The sequence below is a fragment of the Colius striatus genome, chromosome 2, assembly GCF_028858725.1.
Source record: "Colius striatus isolate bColStr4 chromosome 2, bColStr4.1.hap1, whole genome shotgun sequence".
Classification (NCBI taxonomy): domain Eukaryota; kingdom Metazoa; phylum Chordata; class Aves; order Coliiformes; family Coliidae; genus Colius; species Colius striatus.
Window position 1 is genome coordinate 47,248,877 of NC_084760.1, and position 20,405 is coordinate 47,269,281.

General features: G+C 57.5%; 1 protein-coding gene across 1 annotated transcript; it reads left to right on the forward strand.

Annotated features, from left to right (window-relative positions):
• The first annotated feature begins 6,238 nt into the window (after positions 1–6,238).
• KIF3C (kinesin family member 3C) lies at positions 6,239–19,268 on the forward strand. Its single transcript, XM_010206517.2, has 8 exons — positions 6,239–7,687; positions 12,527–12,628; positions 12,713–12,835; positions 12,934–13,052; positions 13,645–13,761; positions 13,851–13,959; positions 14,583–14,758; positions 15,367–19,268. Exons 1-8 carry the CDS (start codon positions 6,275–6,277, stop codon positions 15,461–15,463), a joined length of 2,256 nt encoding a protein of 751 aa, XP_010204819.2. The 5' UTR covers positions 6,239–6,274; the 3' UTR covers positions 15,464–19,268.
• The last annotated feature ends 1,137 nt before the right edge of the window (positions 19,269–20,405 follow it).

A 20,405-nucleotide genomic window follows, 5' to 3' on the forward strand; every position in this document is an offset into this window, starting at 1 on the left:
TTCTTGGGCACACAGGCCATGCTGCCTCCAGCTTCACCTGCATGGCTGCAGGATGGGGCTCAACCGGGAGGCCCAGGATTTGGGATTGACAGTTCCTTGGGTACCCTTCACACCCAGCAGTGCTGAGAAGAGAGGAGGAGCTGGAGAGATTTGGCTGCTTCACAAGCTCCCTGGCCAGTGACCCAGAATGTCGGAATGAGGATGGCACAAGGGGAGCTGGGAGCATGTGGCTTATGAGGGGTGTCACAGGAAGATGGGGATTTGGCTGCACTGAACCATGGGATTGCTACAGAGGAGGAAAATGGCTAAATAAATCCAGTAGGTCTCAGGGACCTCTGGTGAGTTATTTTTACGGGAAAGCAGCCAAATGCCTCCCAGACCCCCAGGGTCCCTTTCCCCCTGTACAAGCCGAGAGAAGAGAGCTGAGACCAAAGATGGGCCATCAATGTAATAAGTAATGGTAAAAATTGTTATTGTTGAGCAAATCGAGTGGGATTCAGTTGTGTTGTGCATATTGTTATAAGCAATGACTCTGTTTGTGTAAGTTTTATTATGTCTTGTAATAGTAGTTAAGTGGTTAAGCCAACACCTGGGCAGCGCTTGGAAGGTGCAACAAAATAGCGAAACTTCAAAGGCAGGAACACCCAGCAACATTTTTCACCAATCTGGAGCTGGTAGATGAGCAAGGACAACGCGTGGACACTGTCAACTGACCAACCAGAGACCGATTCGTCGCAGTGTCCCAGCCCATGAAGGGGGGGAAAACATATATAAGGACATGCAAAGGATGAATGTGTGTGCCATGGGGGAACTGTTGCACTTCCCCCGGTCACCCAGCGCTGTTTGCCCTTTTATCGCTTGCTACAATTGGTTTAATAAAATTCCGTTTGGTTAAGAAAGCTTTAGAGGCTGATTCCTCTATAACAATCAATGTGGGACAAATAAAAGGATCCAGCCATAGAAACATAGAATCATTTCAGTTGGAAAAGACATTTAAGCTCATCAAGTTCAACAGCCTCCCTGGGCAGCCTGAGACAATGTCTAACAACCTTCTCAGGGAAAAAAGTTCTTCCTCATTATCCATCCCCTGGTGCAACTTGAGGCTGTTTCCTCTTGTCCTGTTATTCATACTGGGGAGATGAGACTGACCTCCTGCAGCCACAACCTCCTCCATAACACAAGGAAGTTGCAGAGAGTGATGATGTCTCCCCTCAGCCTCCTCTTCTCCAGGCTGAACATCCCCAGGGCCCTCGGCTCCTCCCCAGCAGAGTTGTGCTCCAGATCCTTCCCTAGTTTTGTGGCCTCAGCTGGTGCCAAAGCTAGGGACAGCACCACACTGGCATGTCCTTTCCCAGTTGGGGAGGATAGGCTTTTCTCCAGGGTTGGTCCAGCCAACAAAAATGGCAGTTACCCAAACCTCAAGAAAAAAACTTAAGAAATGCCAGCTCAGTGCTGGCAGCACTGAGACCATTGTCCCTGTTCCCAGCCTGTGTCACTGTGCTCAACCTATATGTTTTTATATGGCCCTGCGCAGCACCAGAAAAGGTCCTGGGGATGTTAATCAACAGGGGCTGAAGATGAGGCAGCAGCGTGCCCAGGTGGGCAAGAAGGCCAGTGGCACCCTGGCTTGTATCAGCAGTGGTGTGGCAGCAGGCCCAGGGCAGTGGCCGTCCCCTGTGCTGGGCCCTGGTGAGGCCGCAGCTCGAGTGCTGTGTTCAGTGTTGGGCCCCTCACTGCCAGAGGGACACTGAGGGGCCGCAGCGTGTCCAGAGCCGGGCAGCGGAGCTGGGGAAGGGGCTGGAGCACAAGTCTGCTGGGGAGGGGCTGAGGGCCCTGGGGGTGCTCAGCCTGGAGAAGAGGAGCCTGAGGGGAGACATCATCACTCTCAGCAACTACCTTGACAGGAGATTGTAGTGAGATGGGGGTCTCTGCTCCCAAGTGTCAAATGATAGAATAAGAGGAAATGTGCCAAGGGAAGTTTAAATTGGAGCTGAGGAAAACCTTTTTCTCTGAGAGGGTTGTCAGCTCCCATCTCGGGCTGCCCAGGGAGCTGGTGGAGTCCCGATCCCTGGAGCTATTGCAAAGCCGTGTAGCTGAGGTGCTGAGGGACACGGGTTAGTGGTGGGCTTGGCACTGTCGGGTGAGTGGTTGGACTTGAGGACATTAAAGGTCTTCTCCGACCAAAATCATTCTATCATTCTATAACTCCCATGGAAACACAGCCAAGCTCCATTACAGGGAGATGCTCTGCACTGAAAAAAAATCCTAGAAAAAGACAAACAAGCCAATTCCCATATTTTGTGGGTGGCCAGGAGGAGCTCACTCCCCAGCACTCACCCAGGGACAGCCCCTGGGTGAAGTGTCCCCAGGGGTTGAGGTTGCTCAGACTTGGCAAAGTAGGGACAGAGTCATTGAGGAATTAATGAGGAGTTGAGGGGGGGCATGACGGGGGTGGGGAGAGAAGCCTTGCCAAGCTGAGGAGGTTTCTGGCAGCAGCCCCAGTCAAATCATGCCCAGATCGCTCACAGAGAGGCTGGAGGCTGGGTCAATGAGGGTGGCAGTGATGGTGAGCCCAGTGCTGGTGCTGGCGAATGTACACAAGGAGAAAAGGTGCCAGGGACACACCAGGACCTGTCCCATGTGAAGATGTGCAGGTAGGATTATAGAATCATAGAATAATTTTGGTTGGAAAAGATCTTTAGGTTTATCAAGCCCAACCCCTCCCCTCACAGTGCCAAGCCCACCACTGACCCATGTCCCTCAGCACCTCAGCTACACGGCTTTGCAATAGCTCCAGGGATCGGGACTCCACCAGCTCCCTGGGCAGCCTGGGACAGGGGCTGACAACCCTCTCAGGGAAAAAGCCCTTTCTAATCTCCAATCTAAACTTCCTCTGGCACAACCTCACGCTTTTTCCTCTTGTCCTGTCATTCATTACTGGGGAGAAGAGACAGACACCCCCTCCCACCACAACCTCCTGTCAAGGTAGCTGCTGAGAGTGTTCATGTCTCCCCTGAGGCTCCTGTTGTCCAGGCTGAACACCCCCAGGGCCCTCAGCCCCTCCCCAGCACACTTGTGCTCCAGCCCCTTCCCCAGCTCCGCTGCCCGGCTCTGGACACGCTGCGGCCCCTCAGTGTCCCTCTGGCAGTGAGGGGCCCAACACTGAGCACAGCACTCGAGCTGCGGCCTCACCAGGGCCCAGCACAGGGGACGGCCACTGCCCTGGGCCTGCTGCCACACCACTGCTGATACAAGCCAGGGTGCCACTGGCCTTCTTGCCCACCTGGGCACGCTGCTGCCTCATCTTCAGCCGCTGGCACCAACCCCTCCAGGCTCTTTCCCCACCGGTGGCTTTGCAGCCCCTCTGCCCCAGCCTGGAGCATTTCCATGACTCAGATCTCTTCAATCCAGACCTGTGGGTCCTTGGCTGCCCATGTGCCCCATCACATACCACTTGGCTCACCAGGATGTGAGGCAACTAGGACCCCCACCCATGCCTTGCTGCCCTGGAGTCTCTCAACACACATCCCCTCCTCATACACGGATGGGATAAAGCCAGTGATGGGGGTTCCCTACGCTCCTATATGCACTGTATCCCTCAGTAGAGCAAAGGGTGGGGGGCATCAGAGGCTTGGGGCTCTGCTCTGGCTGCTATGGGAGCTGCTGGGGGGTGGGTGGCCCCCTGCCCCATACACCCCCTTCTCACACACCCCGAGACTGGCTCCTGGGTTCTATTATCCTCCCTGGCCCCACTGACCAGAGATACCCCAGAGATTGCCCCTGAAGCCAGGCCAGAGGTCACCAGCAGCACGGGCCCGGTGCTGACACCTGCGGGCGAGGGAGTGTCACTGCATGTAGCCCTGTCCTGTATGTGCCACTCCCTGCGGGTCACTGTGTCCCTGCGGGTCACTGTGTCCATCTGTGCCATTCTGCCCCTGCGTGTCACCCCGTTCCTATGTCACCATGTCCATACAGGTCACCCCAACCTGACACATCACTTTGTCCTGACCTGTCAGTCCCTTCGTGTCACCCCTCCTGGCATGTCAAGCTCTCTCTCTCTCCCCCTCTTCTCTTATCTCAAGTGCTGCCCAAATATCCCTGCCTTCCTACATGTCACCCCTGCCCATCACCTCAGCCCGGTCCTGTGGAGGATTTGGGGAAGGGACACCACAGCCAGGGGCTGCAGTTAATAAATCCACCCAGTTCTCAAGCTGCGTCTCTTTTTCCCATACTGGTAACTGCTGAGTGATCTCCATGTCCTTATCTTCACTCATGAGCCCTTTGTTATATTTCTCTCTTTCCTGTCCAGTTGAGGAGGGGAAGTGATAGAAGGACTTGGTGAGCAGCTGACATGCAGCCAGAGCTAAACCACCACAGTAGGGAGCCAGGACATGAGGCTGCAACAGGGAGAGGGTTTCTGTCAGTCCCATGGGGAGCCTGACTGCTGCCATGGCCGTGCCCACGGCATGAGGCAACTGCAAGACCCTGTGTATGAACCCTTCCCTGGTACAGGGCAGGAGATGGTAGATGACCCTGCTGCAGCCCCTATCTTGTCTTGCCCCGTCCCCGGAGGCTGCAGGAGTACCATGTGTCCCCCTGGGTACACACATGGGGTTCAGCATTGCCTGGCCCCACACTGCAGCCTGATGTGGCGTAAACCACCCTGCCATGCCCTATCTTCTTCCTCCAGCACTGCAATGGGGGCAGTCAGTCACCCTTCCATAGCCCACATCGTCCCTCCATCATCCCTTCCTTCTCTCCCCTCTTTATTTCCCCATCACTCCCCCTATCCACCTCTTGCATTCTCCCTCCATCCCCTCTGCATTGTCTCTCCCATCCCCCTTTCACTCCTCTCCATCATACTGTCCACTGAAGCTTCCATCCCTCCTCCATCCTTCTCCAGCCTCCCCCCATCTTCTCCATCCCCCTGCATCCCCCTTCCATTGTCCCCCATATCCCACTTCCATCTCCCCTCTGTCCCTTCTGCATCCTCCTTCTTATGCTCCCATCATGCCCTCCATTGTCATGTCCACCCTCCCCCCTCATGCCCCTCCACTGCTGGGGCTGTGCCTTCAGGGAAGGGACTGAGGAGACCGATGGGACTTCCCCCTGCCCCTCCCCCTCGCAAGCTCTTGCTGGAGACAGGATTGCACCAGGCAGCCCTGCGTATGGCAGCCAATACCCTAATTAATTAATTATGGCATAATCTCTGGTTCTGGGGAATGGGCGGCTGCTGAGACTCGATTAACCACAAGAATGTTTAATCCCCTCCCCCAAAGCCCTGGGGCTGCCTCTCCTGGGAGGCAAAGGGGATTATTGCCACCAGGCCACAAGTGAGCTAGTGCAGGGACATGCCGGGGTGGGCAGAGGGAAGGAGTGGGGATTGGGAGGTCGGGTTGCTGCCCCCACCCCCTGAAAGGCCCCGCAGGAGATGGGCTGGGGGAAGGTAGCCCCGTTCCTCTGGAAAGTCCAAAGGAAGAGCTTTGTCTCTGCCTGAGAGCTGGTGATGGGCACCTCCCCCTGCTCTCCAGTCTGTACCTTGCAACCAAGTCCTGCATCCTGCATCCTATGTACTGCACCCTGCCGCCTGCATCCCACACCCTGATTTCCGTATCCTAATCCTGCATCCTCATCCTGCACCCTGCATCGCAGCCCTGCATCTCTCATGGCAGTCCCACATCCCAGTCCTACATCCTGCATCCCAGTCCTGTGTCCTTCATCTCAGATCCCAGTCCTGCATCCTTCATCCTGCATCCCAACACTGCATCCCAGCCCTGCACCTTGCATCTCAGTCCTGCATCCTTCATCCCGCACCCTGCATCCCGACCCTGCATCCGTCATTCCAGCTCTGTATCCTGCATCCCAGTTCCGCACCCCACCCACAGCATCCCGCCTCCCCGCCCCGCACCCCGTCTCTGCCGCCGCACAAAGGCCGGACTACAGCTCCCGGCGTGCCGGGCGGGGGGCGGGCGGGGGCCGGCAGCGCTCGGGGCCCTCCCGCGTCCCTCTCCGCGTCCCCGCCCGCCCCCGCCCCTGCGTGTGCGTGTGCGTGTGCGCTCCCGGCCCGGCCCCGCTCCCGGGGCCGCGCTGCCATGAGCCAGCGCCCGGCGGGGCCGCCCCGCCGCCCCCCGGCCCCCCGCCCCGGCTGCGCCCGCGGCCCCCGCCCGGCCCCGGCCTCGGCTCCGGCTCCGGCCCGGGGGATGCTGCGGGGGCGGCGCGGCTGAGCCCCCCCGCCACCGCTCCCGCCGCCGCCGCCGCCCCGCCCGCCGCCGCCATGGCCGGTAAGTCCCGCAGCGGCTGCGAGGCGCTGAAGGTGGTGGCCCGGTGCCGGCCGATGAGCAGGAAGGAGGAGGCGGCGGGTTACGAGCGCGTCCTGGAGCTGGACGTGAAGCTGGGGCAGGTGAGCATCCGAAACCCCCGCGCCTCCCCCGGGGAGCTGCCCAAGACCTTCACCTTCGACGCCGTGTACGACGCCAGCTCCAAGCAGGCCGACCTCTACGACGAGACGGTGCGGCCGCTGATCGACTCGGTGCTGCAGGGCTTCAATGGCACCATCTTCGCCTACGGCCAAACCGGGACCGGCAAGACCTACACCATGCAGGGGGCCTGGGCGGAGCCCGAGAAGAGGGGCATCATCCCCAGCTCCTTCGAGCACATCTTCACCCATATCTCCCGCTCGCAGAACCAGCAGTACCTGGTGAGGGCCTCTTACCTGGAGATCTACCAGGAGGAGATCAGGGACCTCCTCGCCAAGGACCAGAGCAAGAAGCTGGAGCTGAAGGAGAACCCTGAGACCGGGGTGTACATCAAGGACCTCTCCTCCTTCGTCACCAAGAACGTGAAGGAGATCGAACATGTGATGAACCTGGGGAGCCAGACACGCTCTGTGGGCAGCACCAACATGAACGAGCACAGCTCCCGCTCCCACGCCATCTTCCTCATCACCATCGAGTGCAGCGAGCCGGGGCCAGACGGAGAGGAGCACATCCGCGTGGGCAAGCTCAACCTCGTGGACCTGGCCGGCAGTGAGCGCCAGAGCAAGATGGGCACCCATGGAGAGCGTCCCAAGGAAGCGTCCAAGATCAACCTCTCCCTCTCTGCCCTGGGCAATGTCATCTCTGCACTTGTGGATGGCAAGAGCACGCACATCCCCTACCGGGACTCCAAGCTGACGCGCCTGCTGCAGGACTCCCTTGGAGGCAACGCCAAGACAATCATGGTGGCCACCTTGGGCCCAGCCTCTCACAGCTACGATGAAAGCCTCTCCACCCTCAGGTTCGCCAACAGGGCCAAGAACATCAAGAACAAGCCCCGAGTAAACGAGGACCCCAAGGACACGTTGCTGCGGGAGTTTCAGGAGGAGATCGTGCGGCTGAAGGCGCAGCTGGAGAAACGTGGCATGTTAGGGAGGAAGAGGAGGAGGAGCAGCCGGAGGAAGAAAGCAGTGGACGGAGAAAGCGCCACAGAGAACGAAGGGGAAGATGACAATGAGGATGGCCTGGAGAAGAACATGGAGAATTACCTGAAGGAGCAGAAGGAGAGGCTGGAAGAGGAGAAAGCTGCTATCCAGGATGACCACAGCCTGGTGAGCGAGGAGAAGCAGAAGCTGCTGCAGGAGAAGGAGAAGATGATAGAGGATCTGCGGAAGGAACAAGAGGCCACAGAGCTGTTGGCCACCAAGTACAAGGTATGTGTTGCCACGCGCTGTTACGAGTGATGCCAAGGCAACCTCCAGCCCCTCATGAGCTGCTTAGATGGGTCTGAAGAAGGGTGCCCATGCAAGGTGCCCATGCAGGTTGCTCATGCACGATGTCCAATCAGGTTGTCCATGCAGGATGCCCATGCAGGGTGCCTCAGCAAGGTGGGCTCCCAAGTGGGATGTCCAAGGAGGGTGCCCAAGGGTGCAGCTGTGGGCTGGGGTTGCCCTCCAACACGGGGACTGTATGCAGGAGGTGCTGGGCTGTGGGGTGGGCAGGGCTACGAGGCGGTGGGTCACTGCTGACATGAGTTGGGCCACGTTCAGCCCTTGTCGCCGTCGGCACAACAAAGCAGCTCGCGGCAGCCGGAGGCGGGGGGTGGGGGGTGATGCTGCAGATTCGTCCCTGGTGGCCCCAGGAACATGCCCAGGGCTGGGGCTGGGGCCACAGCACTGCCTGTCTCTGTTCCTGCCCAGTCCCATGGCTCCTGCACTGCCCACAGTGCTCTACCAGGGATGCTCAGCCCTCTTCCCCACTTGAAATCCTTCCTGGCACCCCACAGCCAGAGTAGAGTGTGTGCAGGCATGTCACTGACAGCCTCCAGGCCACCAGCTCAGGGATGTACAGCTGAGCATGAGAGGGGCCATGGCAGCCCCAGCCCCAGGTGGCTGTGCCAGGGGTCCAGGGATGCACCAGTGTCCCACCCCCCCCCCCCCCCCCCCCCCCGCCCCAGCTCTACTGTCCTCAGTGAGCTTATGGGGTCCTGACCCCCTCCCACCTGCCCCAGTGTGAGCATGGCACTGGAACGGCTGTCCTGGCAGTGGGGGGCAGCCCCAGCATCCCGACCTGCTGCCTCATGCTCCAGCACAGTCCCTCCAGCCCCATGGTGGCCCAGATGCCATGGCCAGGCTGGAGAACTGGCACAGTGCCTTCCAGACAGAGACGTGCCTGAAGTGGCAGTCCCTCCCTGCCCGGGAATGCAGGGGCTGGTCAGGGGGATGCTCTCATACCCGCCTCCATGGCCACAGCTGCCTTTGTTGCAGACCCAGGGATGCATGGCAGTGCCCAGGGGTGCATGGCAGTGCCAGGGATGCATGGCTGTTTGCACACATTGCAGCACCTAGGGATGTGTGGCTGTTTGCAGGGATGCATGGCAGTGCCCAGGGATGTGTGGTTGTTCCCATGGATGTATGGCTGTTACCGGGGATGCATGATGGCACTCAGGGATGCATGGCAGTGTGCAGGGATGCATGGTTGCTCACAGGGAGGCATGTCCATGCCCAGGGACACATGGCAGTGCCCAGAGATGCGTGGTTGTTCCCAGTGATGCGTAGCGGTGCCCAGGGATGGATAGTTGTTCCCAGGGATGCATGGCAATGCTGAGGGACACATGGCAGCACCCAGGGCTGCGTGGCTGTTCCCAGGAGATATCAGCATGGCCAGAGAAAGATGATCATGCCCAGGGATACGTGGCTGTGCCCAGTGCTTGACTCACACTGAGCCATGCTGCTGGGGCAGAGCTGTAGGGGCCACAGCAGGTGTTGGTTGCTGGGTGCCCTGTGCCATGTCCCAGTGGAGCAGAGTGCTCAGTGTAGCCATGGGCTCCCCACAGCCAGAGACCCGCCAGCCACAGTGGGGGGTGGTTGCTGGCAGCTGTGCCCTGGCCTGGCAAAGCACGGGCAGCAGGGCTGGCATGTGGCCACAGCGGGTCTGGGAACTGCTGAGTAACCGGGCAGGGCCAGAGGCCGGATGATGCCACGTCCCTTCAGAGCCTCTTCCTGTGCTGGAAACCTCTGGGCATGGGGAACAGGACAGTCACACTGGTGAAGTAGCACCCAGAGGGACAAAGACCCTCTGTGCCAGTGACAGAGGGGCGTTGCAGCAGTCACTGGGTAGCTTGTTGGTGCCCATGGGGAACTTTGCCACACAGCCTGGGGCCAATCAAGGGAATAGTGGTGTGAAAGAGGCCTATGTCCCTCCTGCACGCTTAGTAAACCTGGCAAAGGACTCGGGGGCATGGGGTACCCACACATGTGCAGACTATGTGCACTCCACCCCCATTGGCATCACATGCATGGGCCCAGGCTCTGCCTCAGCACAGCCCCACCATCTGCAGGGCACGTGGGCAGCATCCAGCCCCGCATCTGTGCCCCTTGGCACCCAGATTGTATTAAGAGTGTAGACAGTAGTTGAGGGAGGTTCTTCTCCCCCTGTCCTCTGCCCTGCTGAGGCCTCATCTGGAGTCCTGTGTCCAGTTCTGGGCTCCCCAGCTCGAGAGAGACAGGGACCTGCTGGAGAGAGGCCAGCGCAGGGCTACCAAGATGCTGGGGGGACTGGAACATCTCTGTGAGGAGGAAAGGCTGTGGGACCTGGGGCTGTTCAGCCTGGAGAAGAGAAGGCTGAGGGGGGACCTCATCAACACAAGTATTTACAGAATGTCAAGAGGACATGACCAGCCTTTGTTCTGCAGTGGTCAGTACCAGGACAAGGGGTAACAGGCACAAGCTGGAACCCAGCAAGTGCCAGTGGTGCAGGAGGAGAAACTTGTTTGTTGTCGAGATAAGAGAGCCCTGGCCCAGGCTGCCCAGGAGGGTGTGGAGGCTCCTTCTTGGGAGGTTTCCAAACCCACCTGGACACATTCCTGTGCCCCCTGATGGAGGGGAACCTGCTTGAGCAGGGGCTTGGGCTGGATGAGCTCTGCAGGGCCCTGCCAATCCCCCCATTCTAAGAATCTATGATTTCGTGTTTTAGCTGTGTCCTTTGAAACACAGAAGTGCACCCGAGCATGGGCAGACAGGCTGTATGTGGTATCAGGCTGTGGGACAGCCCCTATCCCATCCTGGTCAATGCTTTGTGACTGATGCCAGTTCCAGAGCCATAGTCAGCAGGTGGGAAACTGTTGGGGAAGTTATTTGGGTGCTGGAAATGAGTTTGGGTGAGAAGCTTAGCATCCCATCTGCCCCACATAGTAAAGAAGATTGGGAGTCATCTTCCTTAGCGGGAATAAATGCTTTGGCAACTGCAGCACCAGGAAACCCCCTTAATCCTGTGCCAAAGGTGGTAGTGGGCAGTGAGCCCCTCTGGGAGGGCTGCAGCACTGTGCCTGAGCTGATCAGTGACCCAGCACCCACTTGGTCCCCCACAGTACCCTCCCCACACCCCATCTGGGTGCAGAGGCCACTCCCCATTGCATTGCACTCCCCAAAACCAGGTTTGGAGGAGGAGACGTGAGGTACCAGTAGTGCCCAGGTGCCTCCAGCCCAGCTCTTGCAGGGAGCTCTGTCAGGGGATGGCATGGGGCTGGTAAGGGGCTGCCTTCGGGGGTCTCAGTCCACCACCACAGCAACACATTGGCTTCCTGGCAAACTCACAGAACCTCTTAATTGGTGGGGGTTGGCAGGGTCCTGCAGAGCTCATCCAGCCCAAGCCCCTGCTCAAGCAGGTTCCCCTCCATCAGGGGGCACAGGAACGTGTCCAGGCGGGTTTGGAAACCTCCCGAGAAGGAGCCTCCACACCCTCCCTGGACAGCCTGGGCCAGGGCTCTCTTAACAACAAAGAAGTTTCTCCTCCTGTGCCACTGGCACTTGCTGGGTTCCAGCTTGTGCCTGTTACCCCTTGTCCTGGCACTGGCCACGACACAACAAACACTGGCCCCATCCTCTCCACACCCACCCTTTAGGGCTTTCGCAGCACTGATGAGATCCCCCCTCAGCCTTCTCTTCTCCAGGCTGAACAGCCCCAGGTCCCACAGCCTTTCCTCCTCACACAGATGTTTCAGTCCCCTCAGCACCTTGGTAGCCCTACACTGGCCTCTCTCCAGCAGTTCTCTGAAGAAAATGCCTGTGGTTGCACACACTTTGTGCAGGGGTGTACACATATGTGTGCATGGGCATGCAGGGCATGTGTGCATGACTGTGCTAACATGTGCAGCACAGGGGGCTGCACATTAACACGTGCATGCTTGGGGTAAAGGAGAGTGTGTGTGAGCATAGGCGCCTGCTTGTTCGGGTGTGTGATGAGCACACACACACACGTGTGCCCTGGGGATGGGGCCCCACTGCTGGAAGCTGTGGTGCATCCGCTGCGTCCCGCGGGCTCACAGCTGTGTGGAAGGAAGTGGGATCTGACACAGCCCCGGGCTGAGTGCCAGCAGCCCCACACCAGTCACACAGTCACTGAATCCTTTTGGTTGCAAAAGACATTGAAGATAGCCGAGTCGAACCCCTCGCCATCACACTGCCAAGCCCACCACTAACCCATGTCCCTCAGCATGGTCCATCTCACTGGACATGGTCCAGCCCCCCTCTGGCAGTGAGGGGCCCAACACTGAACACAGCACTCGAGCTGCGGCCTCACCAGGGCCCAGCACAGGGGACGGCCACTGCCCTGGGCCTGCTGCCACACCACTGCTGACACAAGCCAGGGTGCCACTGGCCTTCTTGCCCACCTGGGCACGCTGCTGCCTCATCTTCAGCTTTTGGCACCAACCCCCCAGGCCCTTTCCCTGCGGGCAGCCTTCCAGCCCCTCTGCCCCAGCCTGGAGCGTTGCCTGGGGTTGCTGTGGCCCAAGGGCATGTGATATCACCACGGCGGGGGCACATTGGCCTCAGCCCACATCGCTGTACCCGCTAGTGCCAAAGCAGCCACAAGCTTTCAGTGTCCACTTGCAACGCCCTCGCAATCAGTTGGTTACCAAAGGTTTGCTGCACCAAAAGCTTCCACATCTCCAAAAACAGGTGAGGACAGGGACAATGTGACCACCCAGCAAGGGTGGCCTGGGCTAAACCCCATGGGAGTTTGACCCCGTACTTCACTTTGTGTCCCCTCAGGCAATGGAGAGCAAACTGCTCATCGGTGGCAGGACCATCGTGGACCACACCAATGAACAGCAGAAGATGCTGGAGCTGAAGCGGCAGGAGATCGCTGAGCAGGTACCAGTGTGGGGGTGACAAGGGTGTCCTGGGGAGGGAGGCATTTGCCCCTCTCAGCTCTGAGCACTTCCCCTTGTGCTGCAGAAACGCCGGGAGAGGGAGATGCAGCAGGAAATGCTGCTACGGGACGAGGAGACCATGGAGCTGCGGGAGACTTACACCTCCCTGCAGCAGGAGGTGGAGATCAAAACCAAGAAGCTGAAGAAGGTGAGAGTTTGGCAAGTACAGACTAGCGTCCCTCCAGCCAGCGGAGCACTGGGGCTCAGCATGAGCTGTGGGGCTGAGGGGCTGCTCCTGTCTTGCAGCTCTATGCCAAGCTGCAGGCCGTGAAGGCAGAGATCCAGGACCAGCACGAGGAGTACATCCGTGTGCGCCAGGACCTGGAGGAGGCCCAGAACGAGCAGACGCGGGAGCTGAAGCTCAAGTAGGTGGTCGTGCAGCTTCTCCTGCCCGGGCATGGCCCTGTGGAGTCTCCAGGGCAGAGCTGGGGTGTTGCAGGGCAGAATTGGGTTTTTTACTGTTTTACTAGGAATTCCATCTCAGATTTCCCCACCTTTCCCCTCAAACACGGTTTGGACATTTGTGGAGCCTTCAGCTCACTGGAGCCACTCAGTGACTGCAAACCGTTTTCTGCAGTTGCTCAGTTTGCCCCTAAAAATCGTGGTGGTGGTGGGGGATACGAGAGAGATTCTCTGTGGGCTGCATTTTGCACCCTGAGTTTTGCTGTGCTTTATGGTATGGCGCTGGAGGAGTGATGGGCCCCTTCTCTCTCACTGACCACCAGCTTCCTCTGCCCTCTCCTGCCTCTCGCCTTTGGCTCTGTTCCTTCAACCCCTCCGTTTCCATCATGTTGCCATTTCTGCCTGTCTGCCCATTTCCCCATGTCTCCCTCTCTTCCTTTCTTCTCCTTTTCTGGCCTGCTTTCTTGTCACTTGTCGTGTTAACTCCTTCCTTTCTTGCTCTTTTCCACCTGCTCACTTCCGCTCCTTCTCTCTCTTGGTTGATCTCTCTCTCAGGTACTTGATCATTGAGAACTTCATCCCACCAGAAGAGAAGAACAAGATCATGAACCGCCTGTACTTCGACGGTGAGGAGGACCAGTGGAAGTTCCAGCCCCTGGTGCCCACTGGAGGGTATGTCCCAGTCCCTATCCCCGCCTCCAGAATGTTTAGTGGGTACTGATGTTCTCTAAGAGCTGCTTTTCCCTTGATCCCCTTTATAGGAACAGCAGCCAAATGAAGAGGCGACCGACCTCTGCCGTGGGCTACAAGAGGCCCATCAGCCAATACGCCCGTGTGGCCATGGCCATGGGGCCTCACCCGCGGTATCGAGTGAGCAACAGGGAGTAGGGGGGAAGAGAGGGTGTCGGGTAAATGGATGGGGAGGGAGGGATGGATGCATGGAGGGGTAGAGGGGTGGACAGGTTGGATGGACTTACGAGTGGATGGAAGGAGGATGGAGGGAAGGAGAGATGGACAGATGGAGGATGGATGGGTGAGTGGATGGAGGGATGGATGGAGGGAGAGATGGAGGGAAGGAGAGATGAAGGGGTGGGTGAATGAATAGAAGGATGGTTGGATGGATGACAGTGGGAGAGAAGACAAAGTAACCAAGCTCATGATGACTTGGGATTCATCAGTTCAGGCTTCCACTTGGCAGGAGGAATGGCTATGTTCTGGGCCGGTCCCTGGGTCTCTGGCCTCCTGGCTCGGGCAGCTCCTGTGTTTAAAGGATGGGGCTGTTCAGCCTTGTCTGCTGGACTCAGCCACAGGAGGCACCAAAATAGCCTGTGTCTCAATTTGGAGCTCACCTTGAGGCTGTAGCAGCTAGAGGAAGGTCTTGCTCCCCAGCATGTCCACTGGCTTCTCCATCAGCATGGACTTGCCAGAGCTGGTGCTGTGTTTTGCCACGTGGTGACTGCTCATGTAGCTTTTCCCTTTGCCTTCTGCTGCAGGCTGAGAACATCATGTTCTTGGAACTGGACCTCTCCCCTCCGGCCATATTTGAGTTCGAACGGAGCAGGGACCCAGCAGAGCAGGACCCTCGGGCTCTGCACCTGGAGAGGCTGATGCACCTGGACAGCTTCCTGGAGCGGCCAGCGGCCTCTCGCCTCAGGAAGTCCCGCTCTTGGTGAGAACACTGGGGCTGTGGCATGGCCAGGATGCTCTATGTGGAGTGGCCAGGGCTTCCACCCCTGCACTCCTTTTGGGCTTCAAACTAGACGTGAGTTGTTGGGTATGATCAGGTTTTAAAAGACAGGGTGATGGTGTTGTGTATCAGCGTATCTCCACACCTCCTTGGACAGCCCATTCCAATGCTTAATAACTCTCTTGGTGAAAAAGTTCTTCCTAATGAAAAAGTTATTCCTAAATAATGATGCCTTCCTAAATGATATATCCCTGATGGTAAGACACATCCTCTATGATGGAGTTCAAGGAGAGTGGGACTTAGGGGAAGGGAAAGGAGAAGGAAATCTAAACCTCATGAGAGGTTTAGATTGGAGCTGAGGAAGAACTTTTTCCCTGAGAGGGCTGTCAGCCCCTGTGCCAAGCTGCCCAGGGAGCTGGTGGAGTCCCCATCCCTGGAGCTATTGCAAAGCCGTGTAGCTGAGGTGCTGAGGCACATGGGTTAGTGGTGGGCTTGGCACTGTAAGGGAAGGGATTGCACTCGATGTCCTTCAAGGTCTTTTCCAGCTGAAACAATTCTGATTCTATGAAATCATTTTGTCTCCCTGCCAGGTGCCCGACGCCGCGGTCGCTGCCGCCCTCCACCACGCAGGTGTCCCTCAGCGCCGCTTCCCCGTGCGCCGCCGCTGCTGCAGCCCCTCAGGAGTGACGCCGGGAGCCCTCGTGCCCCCAAAGGGCCCCTCGGCAGCGCCACCACCCCCCACCTCCTCTTTGTCTTCAGCTACTTTGTGTGCACCTGTGTTTGTGTGAGACGCTCACGAACAGCCCCCAGGGGCGAGAGGAGCTGCTCCCCCCAACCCCTTCTGCCCCATTCTCCCCCTTCCCCCATCCGGACCTGTCACTTTATTTATTTAAGGTATTTATTTATGGAGCGGTTGATGCGCAGAGGCAGGAGCTGCGCTCGGACTGGTGCCATCCCAGGCTGTCAGTGGGCACCACACGCAGCTCCAGAGACACCGTGGCGGCACTGCTGGGGCCGGGGTGGGCACCGCTGGGTGCTGCCCATCATCCTGCAGCACAGAGCAGGCAGGAGAGGGCACATGCCCCTCTCTGGCAGCTTTGGCAGAAGGTGAGGCAGCCCCGGACATTGATGCTGCGTTTGCTTCACTGGATCTCCGGGAATTTGGTGATTTCTACAAGGATTTGGAGACTTTGTGGTGGCAGCACCTTGCACTGGGCTTGTCAGAGGCACGGAGGGACTCTCCAGATTACATCAACACTGATGAGTTCTGGACACAGCCGTGGTGCCAGCAGGGCCCGCTCCACCCGCAGAGAGGGCTCACAGATGAACCAAACCAAGTCAGTCCCGACGGTGCTGGGACGTTTTGCACCTGAGCCAGGCGCCGGAGGCAGCTGCCCTGCCCTGGCACCCACCCTGCTCCCAGCTCTGACCGAGTGCTGGTAACTCCTCATGGCACTAACAGGAGGTGGAAATCTGTCCCCTTTCCACCTGCCTCCTCCCAAAGATGCACACATTCTGGGGAGGACCAGCAGCAAGTGTGTGCACTGTCCTGGTGACAGTGGGGGAATGCAGGGGATGATGGTGATACCCAGAGGAGCGATGTCAACGTCACTCTGCTCTGGGCTGGGTGGTACCACGTGAAGGTCACCTCGTAGTTGGGAGAAATTCCCTGGTCATGAAAGGATGGCCATGAAACGGGTAATGGAGAGAGGGGTCAAGGCAGGAGGCCATGCTGGCACCTGCACCCCAGCCCAGGCAGCAGCACACACAGGTGCCAGGATATCGCTTGGAGTTCCTGAGCTGTTCAGCTTCCAGCACTTGGATTGATGGTGGGTGGGCTCTTGTTGAAGACCATCCCTGGCAGCAGCAGCCCTGGTGTCCCTGGGACGGTGTCCAGCTGTGCAGAGCTGAGGGGAATCCATCTGTCTGGGGGATCCTGAGGGAGGGAGGTGGGGAGTGACCACTCAGTTCATTTGGGAGGGTCCAGGTCTTCAGAGGGATGTGTGTGAGGCCAGTCCCTGGGAGAGCAGGTCTGAGAAGATTGCAGGTAGGGATTTTCTCCTGGTGTCCTCTGGTGATGAAGGGAATTTCTCCCACTAGAGGAGTGATCAGAGCTCAGCTCCGTAGGTCCTGTGTGGAGGAACGGGGGTGAGGGAGAGGGAATGAACATAGAGCAGAAATATCAGGAGAGGAAACAACAGCTGTTTTTGCTTCAGGGCCCTGCAAGTGCCACCCAGCACCAGTGGCCCATCAACACGATCCATGTGTGAGACTGGGGCACCCTCAGACCATCTTACCCATCTCCTGACACTTCCCCTGCTCTGCTGTGGGTGTCTTCTCCCCATCCCCTGTCACACTGTTTCCCCTCATGTTCTTGGCCATTTCTCCCTGACACCATCTCCCCTTCTCCACCTGTGCCCCCAGAACACCTTCTGCCTCTCCGAAGTCTTTGTCCCCTTTCACTCCCCCAGCAGCTTTGTGGCAGGCAACGTTGGAAGCTGTAGGTTGCTCCCAGGACCGAGCTTACAGCTACTGAGCAGCAGCTGGGTCTGGTCTGTGCTCAGCCCAGGGAGGAGGGTGCAGGAGGAGGGATGCTGCAGGAGTGAGAGATGGGTCCCTTCCATGGCCAGAGGTGAGCGCCTCTTGTCCACAGGGACCTCCAGCAGCTGTTGCCCATGTGCTCCTTATGGCATGAGGTGCTCTGGCCCCAGGAAACCTGGTGGATGAGAGATCCATTTTTTTATTCAGCTTTCAGGGTCACTCCTGGGAACTGGGATCTGTAACCAGAGACCTCAGAAAGGGGAGAAGCTGTCTGCAGAGGGACCTGCAGAAATAGATTTTCTTCCCCTCCTTGTTTTCTGATGGCACTAACTTCACCCTCAGGCTGATCAGCAGATCATGGGGTCCTGAGATGATGAGCAGGCGACACTGTCACCTCCATTCCCTGCCCAGGGCATGGGAAACAAGGCTCAAGAGTGAATGGTGACCTCTCCTTTCCCTGGCCTGCCCAGGCCATGAAGCAGCATGTTGAGGGGTAGATGTCGCCACTTGTTTTGACTATGTGTAAAGAAGGGCACTGGTACTGGGGAAGGGCTGAGGGGAGGAGATTTGGCCTCAGGGGAAGTTGGGGTGAGTCAGTCTCTGCTCCTGAGCTACAAGTGACAGGACAAGAGGAAATGGCCTCAGGTTGCCCCAGGGGAGGTTTAGATTGGAGCCGAGGCAGAGCTTTTTCCCTGAGAGGGTTGTCAGCCCCTGTCCCAGGCTGCCCAGGGAGCTGGTGGAGTCCCCATCCCTGGAGCTATTGCAAAGCCGTGTAGCTGAGGTGCTGAGGGACGTGGGTTAGTGGTGGGCTTGGCAGGGTGAGGGGAGGGGTGGACTTGATGAGCTTAAAAGATCTTTTCCAACCAAAACAATTCTATGGTTCTGTGTGCTCCACACCATCCTCCCATGGCACACATCAAGTCTTCACCTGTCCCAGGGCAAAGGAGAGGCCCAGCAGGACTGGCTATGGTGGGATCCCCATGGAAGCCCTTCCAGCAGAGCACAGGATGAAGGTGCATGTGCCCAGGGCAGGGGACAGGGAGAGCTGCTGCTGACATCCAAATGCCACTTGTAGCATCTGTTGGATGTGTGAGGCCACTGGTCTCCTGTGCAGTCATCAGTCTTCTGTGGGGCCATCTGTCTCCTGTGGGGCTTTTGGTTTCCTGTGGGGCCATCGGTATCCCATGGAGCCATCAGTCTCATGCCCTTGCTGTCTTGCCGCACCACTGCCAACGACCTCCCAACCTCCTGAGCACAACCTCCCGGGGAGGCCGTAAGCAGCCGCCAGTGACCTGAGCTGGGAGCAGTTTCCCTGTGCCTCGGGTGCCCCACAGCCTCTCTGCATGGCTGCAGAGGCCTCAGCTGTACATTTGTAACGTCTTTTGGTCTTTGTGTGGGGGGGGTGTGTGTGTATTTACGTACGAGCGTGTGCGGGTGTGTGTGGGCACGCGTGGAGCCGAGGGATCCATCTACCATCAACGTGGGTGACTGCACAGGGGGCAAAGCCTGGAGGGGGGGTGGGACATGAGGCTTTTTTGGTTGTCGTTTCCTCATTTAGTTATTTTGGGTTTCAGGTTTGGTTGGAGGTCTTTGTTTTCCATGAGGGGGTGGGTTTGGGGTGTTTCGGGTTGATTGACAAGGTGAGGGCCTTGATTAGGACCAAATTTTCGTGCCTGTTGCTCTGGTGATTTATTTAGAAATCAAAAGTTTACTGTATGGTGGCCCATCCTTGTCACTCTATACATATGAATATACAGGACATATTATAAATATATATATATTATACATACTGTGTGGAGAGAGGTCACGAACCTCCCGCTCCCTCTGGCTTTGGATGGACACCTCTTCAACCTGCTGTAACGTAGCTTTGATGTGGTGCTGGGAACGACCAAAAAGCACCAGCACCCTCCCGAAACTGGCAGTGACACCAATAAAGGAATGAGCATCATTGCACAGGGCGTCTGCAGCCTCCTTCCCCCCATGGCTGATGCGTTCGTCGAAGCACAGCTCCCACCTCGGGGGGGATCTCATGGGCTGCGTGAGTTGAGACATGAGGGTTTGGGGTTTGGGCTCCTGTTGCTGGGCAGAGGCAGAAACTGATGCCCTCGCCCGGATTTCTCCACGTGTTTCTCCTGTTTCCTGCAAGACGGATCGTTTCTACTAAAACTGGAACGTTCAGTGAGCTTCACTAGGATAAAGTCTAAGCAGCAAAAGCTGCTTTTGATAGGTATGAGCTCTCTCCTTATATACTAAAGTCAATGTAGGTGCTTCAAGAGCTCAGAGAGGCCCATGTTCTAGTTCTAGTCCCTAAAAGGTCTGACAAGAAAGGCTGAGAGGGACTTTGTCCAAGGGCCTAGAGGGACAGGACAAGGGGGCATGGCTCGAAACTGACAGAGGGAAGACTGAGATGAGCTCTTGGGAAGAAGTTCTTCCAAGCTGTGAGGGTGGTGAGGCCCTGGCACAGGTTGCCCAGAGAGGCTGTGGCTGCCCCATCCCTGTCAGTGTTCAAGGGCAGGTTGGATGGGGCTTGGAGCAGCCTGGTCTGGTGGGAGGTGTCCCTGTCCAGGACAGGGAGTTGGAATGAGATGAGCTTTAAGGTCTCTTCCCACTCAAACCACGCTGGTATTTTACAGTAAGATGGCAAAGTGCTTAGGGAACAGGGAGTGTGGTTGTCTTCATTTAAAGCGTCGGCTGGAATCAGATGGGCAACAATAAATTTCAGCGAGAAAGGGCTGAGGGCTCAGCCTAAAATGAGAAAACAGGAGGTTAAAGATTTCTTGTAGATGCAAATTGATAGTGTATGATTGAATTCTGCCTGATGTACACAGGGAGGTTGTTAAAAGCCACCTCAGAGCTGCAAGGGAGGCAAAGTGTCCAAACAGGAACAGGACAAATGTGAGGAGTCACTTTAAAACGGGAGAGGAGGACTTGGGGAATTATATACTTAACCTAACGTGAGCTCCTGCAAAGACATTGAATGGGTCAATAAAATCCATCTGAAAGTATCATCAGCAGAACACGGGGAAAAGTAACAGCCACTGTGGTTTGGTCCAAAGCAAATCACATCAATCCAACCTTATTTTCTGCA

Coding starts and splice junctions, on each gene's coding strand:
- KIF3C (XM_010206517.2), top strand. CDS start 6,275: ATGGCCGGTAAGTCCCGCAGCGGCTGCGAGGCGCTGAAGGTGGTGGCC. Junction 13,053..13,644: donor ACGCGGGAGCTGAAGCTCAA/GTAGGTGGTCGT, acceptor TCTCTCTCTCAG/GTACTTGATCATTGAGAACT. Junction 13,762..13,850: donor CCCCTGGTGCCCACTGGAGG/GTATGTCCCAGT, acceptor TCCCCTTTATAG/GAACAGCAGCCAAATGAAGA.